The following is a 12625-nucleotide window of genomic DNA, read 5'->3' on the forward strand; positions in this document are numbered from 1 at the left end:
TTTTCACACTTACGACCATTGCAGCATCGCCATGGTCACATAATCAAAATTCAGACGCTTGGCAACTGACTCATATTTATGGCGGTTGCAGTGTCCAGGGGTCATGTGATCCACTTTTGCGACCTTCTAACAAGCAAAGTCAAGGGGGAAATCCGGGGTTACTAACTTACCAACTTCGGTGATCCGCTTAACAACTGTGGCAAGACAAACGGGGCAAAACTCACTTAGCAAATGTTTCACGTAGCAACAGAAATTTGGTCGTAAGTTGAGGACTACCTGTATACGTAAGAAACTGAACTGTAGCTTAAAACTCACTGCCCAAAAAATTACAGGTAGTCCTTGACCTATCACCATTCATTTACCAATCAAAATTACGGATAGTCCTCGACTTACAACAGTTCATTTAGTGACAGTTCAAAGCTACAACGGCAGTGAAAAATGTGGCTTATGACCGTTTTTCACACTTATGACCATTGCTACATTCCCCATGGTCACACGATACAAATTCAGACACTTGGCAACTGACTCATATTTATGACGGTTCTGAGGTCATGTGAGCCGCTTTTGCGACCTTCTGACAAGCAAAGTCAATGGGGAAGTCAGATTCGCTTACGTAATAAATGCTATGATTCGCTTAACGTGGCAAGAAAGGTCATAAAATGGGGCAAAACTCACTTAACAAATTTTCACTTGCCAACATAAATTTTGGGCTCAATTGTGGTCGTAACTCGAGGACTGCCTGTACATAAGCACTGGAAAAAAAGCGATTTACAACCTGTTCTTGCACTTACAACCATCGCAACATCCCTATAGTCAAAGAGATCAAAATTTGGGCGCTTTGCAACCACTGTGCAACCACACTGCAGCCCTCATAAATATGAACGAGTTGTCAAGCATTCAAATGTAAATTGCATGACCATGGGAATGCTGCCACGGTCCTAAGTGTAAAAAATGGTCATAAGTCACCTTTTTCAGTGCCATTGTAACTTCGTCCACTAAGTGAACTGTTGTACGTTGAGGACTACCTACACACAATTGAAGCACTGTCTTGCTTCCCTTTCCCTCCCTCCCTCCCTCCCTCCCTTTTTGGCCCATGCCAAAAAACGTCTTGGGTCTTAGAGCAGAATTGATGAGCCTATATATGCTCAGAGCTAGCAGAGGCAAAACTAACTCGTGGAATAATATCCTGATACAGCAATGAGCATCAGTCACCAGAAGCTTTTAAAGGAGAATTGGGCACATTAGCAGAGAACATCTCTATTGACACACATTAACCGTTATGGATTATGGCAGCATGGAGGAGGCTGAGTTCTGTGCTCCAGTGATGGAGAGGGTCAAAACCCAGTTATGTCCATGACTGCTGAATCTGAATCCAGATGGACAAGGTGTGCGTTGTTGCTCTTTAAGGTCTACCTCCTTTATTTTTTTATTATTTTTTTTTATTTGATTTATATGCCGCCCTTCTCCGGAGACTCAGGGCGGCTTACAATGCGCTAAGCAATAGCCTTCATCCTTTTGTATATTTATACAAAGTCAGCTTATTGCCCCCACAACTGGGTCCTCAATTTACCTACCTTAGAAAGGATGGAAGGCTGATTCAACCTTGAGCCTGGCGAGATTCGAACCTGCAGTAATTGCAGGCAGCTGGTCTTAATAACAGGGTGATTTAGACCACTGTACTACCAAGGCTTTAAATCAGATTGAGACACAAGGCAAAATTCTTATTATTCTAGACTAGGTCTAACAAATACAGCTAGTCCTCACCGCAATTACAATTGAGTCCTCCTTACAATTATTTCATTTTTCGTTTTCATTTTGTTAGATTTATATACCGCCCTACTCCCGAAGGACTCAGGGCGGTGAACAGCCAGAAAGATAAAACACACAAACGACAAAATTTAAAAGACAATATAAAAACCCATTAAATAATTTGGCCCAAAACAATTTAAATCACCCCTAATGTTTTAAAAGCAATTTTAAAAGTTTTAATTACAACTGAGCCCGACATTTCTGTTGCTAAGCAAGACAATTGTTAAGTGAGTTTTGCTCCAGTTTACGGCCTTTCTTGCCACAGTTGTTTAATGAATCACTGCAGTTGTTAAGTTAGTACCATGATGGTAAAGCAGGGGTGTCAAACACAAGGCCCATGGGCCAGATCCGGCCTGCAATATGGTCTGACCCGGCCCATGGGGCGGTCCTGGAAAATGTAAGGGGCCGGCCCGCGTCGCTTCGGCCCGGTCTACCCAATGCGAAGAGGAAACATTGGGCCAGTGTGGCTTCGGTCCAGTCTACCCAGTGCAAAGAGGAAACATGCCAGCAGTTTGGGGAGTGGCGTCAAGCTGGCCACACCCACCCAATCGGCCACACCTATCCTCCCCCCCCCCAAGGCCAACCACAGCCCTGATGCAGCTCTCAATGAAATGGAATTTGACACCCTTGTTGTAGAATGAATCTGGCGTCCCCACTGAAGCCAGATTCGTTAAAAGGTAACCACGTAACCTCAGGACACTGCAACAGTCATAACTATAAGGCAGAATTTTGATTACTTGACTGTGAGGACGTTCTAGAGATCGTAAGTGTGGAAAATGTTCATAAGCCACTTTATTTTAGTAGCACTGTAACTTCAAATGGTCACTAAACAAAATGGTTGTAAGTTGAGGATGACCCGTGTGCTTTAAACTCTTACTGCTACTGACTGTAATATTTTACACTTTGCTGGTAGAACTAATCATAAAATTCCAGGTGGTGCTTAAAAAGAAGGCAAGGAATCATCTCCGTTTCAAAGCCGAAGAGCCAGCGCTGTCCGAAGAAGACGTCTCCGTGGTCATGTGGCCAGCATGACTCAATGCCAAAGGCGCACAGAACACTGTTCCCTTCCCACCAAAGGTGGTCCCTATTTTCCTACTTGCATTTTTTACCTGCTTTCGAACTGCTAGGTTGGCAGAAGCTGGGACAAGTTAACGGGAGCTCATCCCATTACGCGGCACTCGGGATTCGAACTGCTGAACTGCCAACCTTTCAATCGACAAGCTCAGCGTCTTAGCCACTGAGCCACCGCGTCCCTTCGTTCAAAGTTACAAAGATACTAAAAAAAAGATGACTTGTGATGATCGCTCACACTCACAACCCATTGCAGCATCCCCACGGCCACGTGATCAAAATTCAAGACGCCTGCAAAGTGACTCATATTTATGACAGTAGCAGGAACCCGGGGTCACGTGATCCTCTTTTGTGACCTTCTGACAAGCAGAATCAATGGGGAAGCCAGATTTTATTTATTTATTTATTGGTTTGATTTATATGCTGCCCTTCTCCAGAGACTCGGGGTGGCTTACAATGCGTTAAGCAATAGCCTTCATACTTTTGTATATACCTGCTTAGTAGGGCTTTCGGGGGGCCCCCTAAGCGGTGTTCTTTTTTATACAAAGTCAGTTTATTGCCCCCACAATCCGGGTCCTCATTTTACCTACCTCGGAAGGATGGAAGGCTGAGTCAACCTTGAGCCTGGTGAGATTCGAACTCGCAGTAATTGCAGGCAGCTGGTGTTACTTAACAATGCTTTAGTCTGCTGTGCTACCAAGGCTCTTTTAAGTGAATCCAAGGTTAAGATTCACTTAACACCCAAGTTACTCACTTAGCTGTGGTGATTCACTTAACAACCGTGGCAAGAAAAGTCGTAAAATGGGGGCAAAACTCACTTAACAACTGTCTCACTTAGGAACAAAAACTTGGGGCTCAATTGTGGTTGCAGGCCGAGGACCACCTGTATAATGTTTTTTTTATAATATACAACTGTATACAATCAAGCATTTAATTTAGCCCTGCAGTTCAATGACCTGTTTTTCACAATGCAAAAGTAATGAGTCAACGTTTCTCACGCATCAGAACTGTCCATTGTAATCAGGCTTTGGCTCCATATGCTTTCTTATGACATAGCTCTCCACGTATGAGGAGGAGGAAAGAAGGAAGAGGAGGGTTGGGAAAAAAACAAGCAAAATGTAATTATAGCAAAAAAATCCCACGTTTCCAACTCATAAATCATACCCTTTACGGTTTTGTCTGATTTCGCTGCACAAACACACAATTTCATTTCTTGTTTAAAGAGGGCTTTTAACCTTCCCACCCACGCTTTCCTTTCAAAAAAAAAAAAATTAAAACAAAATAAAGGAGCTTGTCTTCTTGCGTTTTATAGATTAACACGAGGCACTTCAAAAAAAGAAAAAAAAACCTCCTCGCTGTTCGCCTGCCCCAACCGTTAACAGATCCCTTTGAAGGCCATCTAAATGGGATACTCCATTTGCAAGTAACACTTTGGTAGTCAAAAGATCTGACTCAGAAGGGATTTAATGCGAAACCACTCAGACGGGAAAGAGACACACCATCAGAAACGAAGGGCTGAGAAGTGTTTCCAAGACCCGTGTAACACCATTACGGAGGGTGTCGGCTTAGGAACTGTCATAAACACTTCATAATCACTCAGACACAAACCGGGTTTGCCTGGAGCACATTCGTTTTATTAAGTGCTGAATAGGTGTCCAGCTGAATTAGAGAGCCAAAGTACAACACTACAGATAAAAGCGAATTTCGGCGTGGGACTTTACACATGATACGAGGAGGAGGGCAGCAGCTTGGCAAACATTCCCAAAGGGGAAGAAAGAAAATATTTCTAAATATAGAAATGTTAAGACGGAGGTAGCACAAGGCGGTTAAAGAGCACAATTACACAAGGGCGTGCCTTGAATCTTATCTTTCGGGAAGAGGAGCAGACTTCGTTGGTGGACATTCAATTTCTACCCCCCCACCCCTAGGGATAAACTGAAACTGTTTGGGCTGAAGCGCTTAAGAGTCAGAGATCGAGGGATAGAACCAAGATCACAGGAAGTGTTAATACCACTTTATAATGCCCTGGTAAGGCCACACTTGGAATACTGCATCCAGTTTTGGTTACCACAATGTAAAAAAGATGTTGAGATTCTAGAAAGAGTGCAGAGAAAGGCCAACAAAGATGATTAGGGGAACGGAGGCTAAATCGTACGATGAACAGTTGCTGGAATTGGGTATGTCTAGTTTGATGAAAGGAAGGACTAGGGGGAACATAGCAGTGTTCCAATATCTCAGGGGCTGCCACAAAGAAGAGGTAGTCAAGCTATTCTCCAAAAGCACCTGAAGGCAGGACAAAAAGAAATGGACAGAAAAAAATCAAGGAGAGAAGCAACCTGGAAATAAGGAGAAATTTCTTGACAGTGAGAACAATTAACCAGTGGAACAACTTGCCTCCAGAAGTTGTAAATGCTCCAACACTGGAAGTTTTTAAGATGATGTTGGACAACCATTTGTCTGAAACGTTATATAGGGGTTTCCTGCCTGAGCAGGGGGTTGGACTAGAAGACCTCCAAGGTCCCTTCCAACTCTGTTATTCTGTTACATTTTTTTTTTTAATTTGATTTATACACCGCCCTTCTCTGGAGACTCAGGGAGGCTTACAATGCGTTAAGCAATAGCCTTCATACTTTTTGTATATTTATACAAAGTCAGCTTATTGCCCCCACAAACTGGGTCCTCAATTTACCTACCTTAGAAAGGATGGAAGGCTGAGTCAACCTTGAGCCTGGGGAGATTCGAACTTACAGTAATTGCAGACAGCTGGTGTTAATCACAATGCTATCGGTCTGCTGAGCCACTAGGCCCTTTAATGAACAGTGTTAAATGACTTGCTCCCAAAACAAAGCCATCTTCACTTCAACTACTGGGTGCTATTGCTCAAAGGGGATTCTGAGGCCCATGGAAAGTCTGCGGAAGACGCTGCTAAAACTCACCGATTTAAGACAGCGATCTTTAAAATGTACGACGTTTTCCTCGACTTACAATCATCCCATTTAGCAACTATTCAAAGTTACAACAGCACTGAAAAAAGTGACTTAGATTGGTCCTGACACTTACAACCAATGCAGGATCCCCATCGTCATGTGATCCAAATTCAGGTTTTTGGCAACCAGCACGTACTGACCTGAGGGTCACGTGATTGCCATTTGCAACCTTTTGACAAGCAAAGTCAATGGGGTAAGCTGGATTTGCTTAATGACTGTATGACTCACTTAATAACGGCGATAATTAGCTTAACAACGGTGGCAAGAAAAGGTTGTAAAATCAGGCACGACTCACATAAGAACGACCGTATCTTGCTTAGCAATGGAAATTTTGGTCCCAATTGTAATCGTAAGCAATTTCTTAGAACTTCTTCCCAAAGGTGCTTTTTCTAAAGGACTTTTTCCCCCCCTTGGAAATGTTTTGCTTCTCATCCAAGAAGCTTCTTCAGTTCCGAAGCAGCAGAGAACTGAAGAAGCTTCTTGGATGAGAAGCGAAACATTTCCAAGGGGGGGGAAAAGAAAAACAACCCCAAGAAAGTCCAGTTGCCTTTAGAAAAGAACCTTTACGGCAATCACGAAGTGGATCATTGGGAATCTCCATAGACATTCTCACAACTTACTACGTTAGCAGTACACACGCGTAAGGTTCAAACAAACATTTTCCTCTCTGAAGAAAGCAATCGGCTCAAGGGTTTCCTTTAAAATATACAGTCACAACAGAGAGTAGGATACGTCTACTCGGTCAGTGATGGCTAACCTTTTTGCCATAGTGTGCCAGGAGGGGGGGTCGCTCGCACATGTGCCCACACCCATAAATCTATGTGCCCTGCCCCCGCGCACGACCCCCTCCTGCTCCCCCCACTCCTGGCACACAGTGGCACAGTAGGCCCATTTTTTGCTCTCCCGAGCCTCCCGAGCCTTTCTAGGAGTCTGGGTGAAAACGGGCCTTCCCCACACCCCCGGAGGCCCTCTGGAGGCCAAAAACAGCCAGAAGTTGGTAAACCGGCTGTTTTCCGCCTCCAGAGGGCCTCCGGGCGGGTGGAGAAGGCCGTTTTCACCCTCCCCAGACTCCTAGAAAGGCTCTGGAGGATGGGGAGAGAGAAAAATGGGCCTTCCCCACCATCCCCCAAGGCCCTCTGGAGGCAGGAAACAGCTTCCCTACTTCTGGTGGGCCGAGAAGGCCCAAAAATCAGCTGGCCAGCGCGCACATGTGTGCCAGAGTTGAGCTTGCTTGCCCACCGATATGGCTACAATATGTGCCACCTGTGCCATAGGTTCACCATCATGGACCTAGGTCAACTCTCCATCTAATCTACTCTGTGAATGAGAGAAATCCCCACAATTCTTCACAACCGGCAAAGGTTCTCCTAAGGGCAACATTGGCTGGGGAAGGGGGGCCAGAGGGCACAAGAACCCACTTCCTTTACTTGAGTAACCTTTGATAAGGCAAAATATCCTGCTGTTTTCTTTTGTTCCCCTTTAAGAGTTTGTGACTGCTCCCCGTTACTGAAACAGCCAAAGTACTTTAGCGACACCTACTGTTCATTTGCAGAAATGACAGCCGTAGGGGGGAAAGAAATATTTTAAAAAGCGGGAAACTCATGTAGTATATGGAGACTGCCTTAAAACACAGGTAGTCCTCGAGTCACGACCACAATTGTGCCCCAAAATTCTTTTAAGTTCTTGTTAAATGAGTGCCCCATTTTACGAACTTCCTTGCCACAGCTGTTAAACGAATCACTGCAGTTGAAAAGTTAAGTCACACGGTTGTTAAGTGAATCCGGCTTCCCCATTGACTTTACTGGTCAGAAGGTCGCTAAAGGGGGATCACATGGCCCCCGGACGCTGCGACCGTCGTAAATATGAATCAGTTGCCAAGTGTCTGAAGTTTGATTGTGTGACCACGGGGAAGCTGCAACAGTGGTAAGTGTGAAAAAAGGGTCCTAAGTCGCTTTTTTTCAGTGCCATTGTAACTTTGAACAGTCACTAAATAAACTGTTGTATGTCGAGGACTACCTGTACGTATCTGTAAACAGATACAGGTAGTCCTCGACTTACAACCATTCACTTAGCAACCATTTGAAATTACAACCGCACTGGGGAAAAAGTGACTCACAACAGGTCTAACCACAACACTAACAACCGGTCCTCACGCTGAAAACTGTTGCAGCGTCCCCACAGTCACATGATCAAAATTTGGGTGCTTAGCAACTGGCATGTGTTAATGATGGTTGCAGCATCCTGGAGGTCACGTGATCTGCATTTGCAACCTTCCCAGTTGACTTCGGAGAAACAAAGTCAATAGGGAAGGCCCGATCCGTTTAACAACCACATGATTCACTTAAGAACTACAGTGATTCATTTAACAACCATCAGAAAAAGAGTTGCAAAATCAGGTGTGACTCACCTAGTAATTGCCTTGCTTAGAAACGGGAATATTGGGAAAAATTAAAAAATAATAAAACGAATTGAAATGAAATAAAATAGTGATAAAATAATAAAATAAAATAAAAGTCAATCTAATCCAACTCTTTCTGAATGTCAAGGTCTTGTCCCACACAAAATTGCTTTACGCCAGGATAAAAAATTATCAGCATTGTCTGTTATGCGTGTAAGACAAGGTTCTGAATCACGCTTGAACTGGGGAAATCCGAAGTTATGAATCAGACTTGAACTGGGGAAATCCTCCTAAATTCTCAGACTTAAAAATAAGCCAGGAACATTATTTTTACACCAGATCCATTTAGATATCTACCGCATCCTGTATTAATTGGCAATCGTTCTCCAGGATCTCAAAATGGCAACTTGCCCTCTTCCTTTAAATTCTTCTTATAATTCTTTTAATTAAATTCTTTTATGATCCAAGCTGGGTTTTTTTTTTTCACAAAATGTATCCTTTTGCCATTCAGAGGAACAGAAAACATCTCTCTTCTTTCATTCATCGGAAAAGACACAGGAAAAATAGTAGCTTTATAACCTTCACATCAGGGGACAGAGTTTATACTCCCTCACTGAACCAAAGGTGCTTTTTCAAGAGGCAACTGGACTTCCTTTGTTTTTCCTTGAAAACATTTCGCTTCTCATCCAAGAAGCTTCCTCAGTTCTGGCTGAATGATGGAGGATGAAAGGATTTATATTCCTTTCTAGGATTTATATTCCATCTGGTCGTTAGCACTCTCTCTGAGAGTCATTGTGGACAGAGCTGAAGAAACTTCTTGGATGAGAAGTGAAACGTCTTCAAGGAAAAACGAAGTCCAGTTGCCTTTTGAAAAAGCACCTTTTGGGACAGCCATCACCTGGATGACTGAGAGACTGGACTCTCAGTCATCTCCCTCACTCCAGCGGTTGCTAGAATGGGGTATGTCTAGTTTAATGAAAAGAAGGACTAAGGGAGACATGATAGCAGTCTTCCAATATCTCAGGGGTTGCCACAAAGAAGAGGGAGTCAAGCTGTTCTCCAAAGCACCTGAGGGCAGGACAAGAAGCAATGGATGGAAACTAACCAAGGAGAGAAGCAACCTGGAACTAAGGAGAAATTTCCTGACAGTTAGAACAATTAATCAGTGGAACAACTTGCCTCCAGAAGTTGTGAATGCTCCATCACTGGAGGTTTTTAAGAACAGATTGGACAACCATTTGTCTGAAATGGTATAGGGCAGTGATGGCTAACTTTTTGCCATCGCGTGCCAGGAGAGGGGGGGCGGGGGAGGGTCGCGCAGGCACGTGCCCACGCGCATGCGTGCGCAACCCCCTCCACCCCTCCACCCCGCTCCTGGCACATGATGGCCTGGTAGGCCCGTTTTTCTTTCTTACCTGGTTCCAGATCCTCTCTGTGTATCTGGGAAGGGCGAAAACAGCCTTTCCCACTCCCTTGTAGGCCCTACTGAGGCTGAAAGGGCCCATTTCCCGGCTCCCAGTGGGACAGGAAGTGACATTTTTTTGCTGTCCCCAGCCTCCAGAACCTCTCTAGGAGTCTCTAGGAGCCTCTCTAGGAGTCTCTGGAGGGTGGGGACAGGAAAAAACATCACTTCCTGTCCCACCGGGAGCCGGGAAATGGGCCCTTTCAGCCTCCATAGGGCCTACAAGGGAGTGGGAAAGGCTGTTTTCGCCCTTCCCAGATACACAGAGAGGATCTGGAGCCAGGTAAGAAAGAAAAACGGGCCTTCCCCACCCCGCCCCCAGGCCCTCCAGAGGCAGGAAACAGCCTGTTTCCCTACTTCTGGTGGGCCCAGAAGGCCCGAAAATCAGCTGGCCGGCGCACGCATGTGCCCCAGAGCTGAGCTGGCATGCCCACTAATATGGCTCCACGTGCCACCTGTGGCACGCGTGCCATAGGTTCGCCATCACGGGTATAGGGTCTCCTGCCTGAGCAGGAGGTTGGACTAGGTGACCTCCAAGGTCCCTTCCAGCTATGCTATGCTATGCTATGCTATGCTATGCTACGCTACGCTACGCTATGCTATGCTATGCTATGCTATGCTCTGAAATCCTGCTTACTGCCCATTAACCTTTCCCTTTTCTTCTCAGGTAGGAGATACTTACAGGTATGCTCCATATCTGTATCCCATCACTGTAGCCAATCATGAGCAGAAGAGGAGGCTCATTCCCAGTGCTGTGCATTTCATGCAGCTCCACATTCCTTAAAGTATCTAAAGAAAAAAAAAAGAAAATCAGAAAAAGGAATCAAAGCCAGAAGCACCAGACTAGGACAATGCTTCCACGGAGTCCAAAGAGTTGCTTTGGATAGCGGGACCCGGTGGCATATAAATAAAACGAAACGAAACGAAATATTCCGTTATCTCTAGAGAAATTAAGGGGGGGGGGGGAAACCGCATGTTATTTCATTAACTTGCCCATGCTTTGGTACCAAAGATACATGCAAACCACAAAACACGTGATCACCAGTTCTAACCTTCCAGCAGGCTTCCAACAAGCAATGTCATTGAGGGAAACCAAATTTGTGCAACAACCACGTAATTCACTTAATTTGATTGATTTGCTTAACAACTGTGGCAAAAAAGGTCGTAAAATGGAGATGTCAGGATTCCAAGTAACCCCCTCAACGAAAGAAGACTCCGAGGCTTGAAGTTCCTCAAAGTTCCATTTTATTAGAGATGTCATATTGGCACATCTGGGAAAACCTGAATCTGAAAGCTTCCAGGTTTTCCCCACCCAAAAGAAAATCCAGGTCCCTTCACCCTGCACCCACATGTCCATCACACGGTCCAATTGAAGCACTGTCCCAACTGGAGATGCCTCCCAGTTCCAGCCCTCCAAGTCCAGAGCAAGATGTCCTTGACTCTCTGAGAAAGGAATGTTATTATGACTATATATCACACTTGCTCCGTACAATCCTCTCCCCCAATTTCCCACAGTAGTAAATGTGGCAGGCATGAAGTAGTAAATGTGGCAGGCATGAAGGCCCAATGCAAAAGAGGAGGACAGGAGCACTTTAACAACTATCTCGCTTAGCAAGGGAAATTTTTGGGTTCAATTGTGATCGTACATGGAGGCCTACCCATATAGGCTGTCCAAGCAAGGACGCCTCCCATTTGTTACCATCTGATATGGGAAGAGATAGCTCTTAAAATGCAGACCTCACAAGACCTGAACAGAAAGCGCAAGGCCATGAATTGAAGTGGGAAGCTGGGGGGGGGGGGCGGAGGGGGGGGAGAGAGAGACTTACCATTCAAGTCAGAATTTTCAAATCTGATCCATACAATTTTCTCTTTTTCTTCTGTTGGAGTTGTACTGCTATAAGCCTGTAAGGGGAAAAAAAGATGAGATTCAAAACAAAAACCCTCAGTTGTGCAGTTAACAGCTAACTCTGTGGACATACAGTGCCAATTTGGTGTAGTGGTTAAGGTGCTGGTAGAAAAACCAGGAGACTGAGAGTTCTAGTCCCGCCTTAAGCATGAAAGCCATCTGGGTGACTTTGGGCCAATCACCAGGAGACGGTGACTTCTAGTCCCACCTTAGGCATGAAAGGTGGCTGGGTGACTTTGGGCCAATCACCAGGAGACTGGGAATTCTAGTCCTGCCTTAGCCATGAAAGCCAGCTGGGTGACATTAGATCGGTCCCTCTCCCTCTCAGCTCAACTCACCTCAAAGGTTTGTCATTGTGGGGAAAATAGGAGGAGGAGGAAGGAATATTAGGTTTGTTTGCCGCCTTGACTTGTTTATAAAGTAATGCCGATTTAAACCAATTGCACTTGCCTGTGGTACGACATCTTGCAGAAATGTGACAACACTTTCCATGTAGGACTGCTCCCTGGAACCGAAAGATGAATATCCATAAAAAACAGCAATGATTATTATATACATATATAAATGTCGATGGTGGAATTGCAGGTTAAGCATCATCATGCACATCACAGAATAGGACTAAGAAACAGTAACCCACAGAAATGAAGGGCATTAAGATGAGAAAAAAGATAAGCAACATTGGAAGAAGTTAGGTTTAAAATTGCATTTTTTCTGAACGCTACAGATTTCCCCCCCCCCCAAAAAAAGTCGATTATGATACTGTCATTATCAGAATTCACTGGAACATAACATGAACAACTATGAACAATTTTGTAGAAGTAAATGTGTTAGGATATGGTTTGAGCCTAACAAGTTGTCCAGGCAATATATGTGTTCTGTAACTTTAATATGAATATGTATTGTGTGACTTTAAAGTTTTCCTGCTGATTCATTGTAATGCTGAGTCATGCTGTAATTACACCGGTTGAAAACGTATTCAGTTGATGATAAGC

At 44.6% G+C, this 12625-nt stretch overlaps 1 protein-coding gene across 8 annotated transcripts in view; it reads right to left on the reverse strand.

Moving 5' to 3' along the window:
* BCAS3 (BCAS3 microtubule associated cell migration factor) overlaps positions 1 to 12625 on the reverse strand; it is a 702801-nt gene that overhangs the window by 679976 nt on the left and 10200 nt on the right. For all 8 annotated transcript variants that reach the window (XM_087890109.1, XM_087890127.1, XM_087890106.1 and 5 more), the window contains exons 3-5: positions 12084 to 12138; positions 11554 to 11629; positions 10410 to 10516 (exon numbers count right to left, since the gene is read on the reverse strand). In XM_087890109.1, coding sequence (XP_087746235.1) covers positions 10410 to 10516; positions 11554 to 11629; positions 12084 to 12138 — 238 coding nt within the window. The remainder of the gene's footprint in view (positions 1 to 10409; positions 10517 to 11553; positions 11630 to 12083; positions 12139 to 12625) is intronic.

This window comes from Pantherophis guttatus, chromosome 1, assembly GCF_059756535.1.
Source record: "Pantherophis guttatus breed Tessera chromosome 1, ASM5975653v1, whole genome shotgun sequence".
NCBI classification, from domain to species: Eukaryota; Metazoa; Chordata; class Lepidosauria; order Squamata; family Colubridae; genus Pantherophis; species Pantherophis guttatus.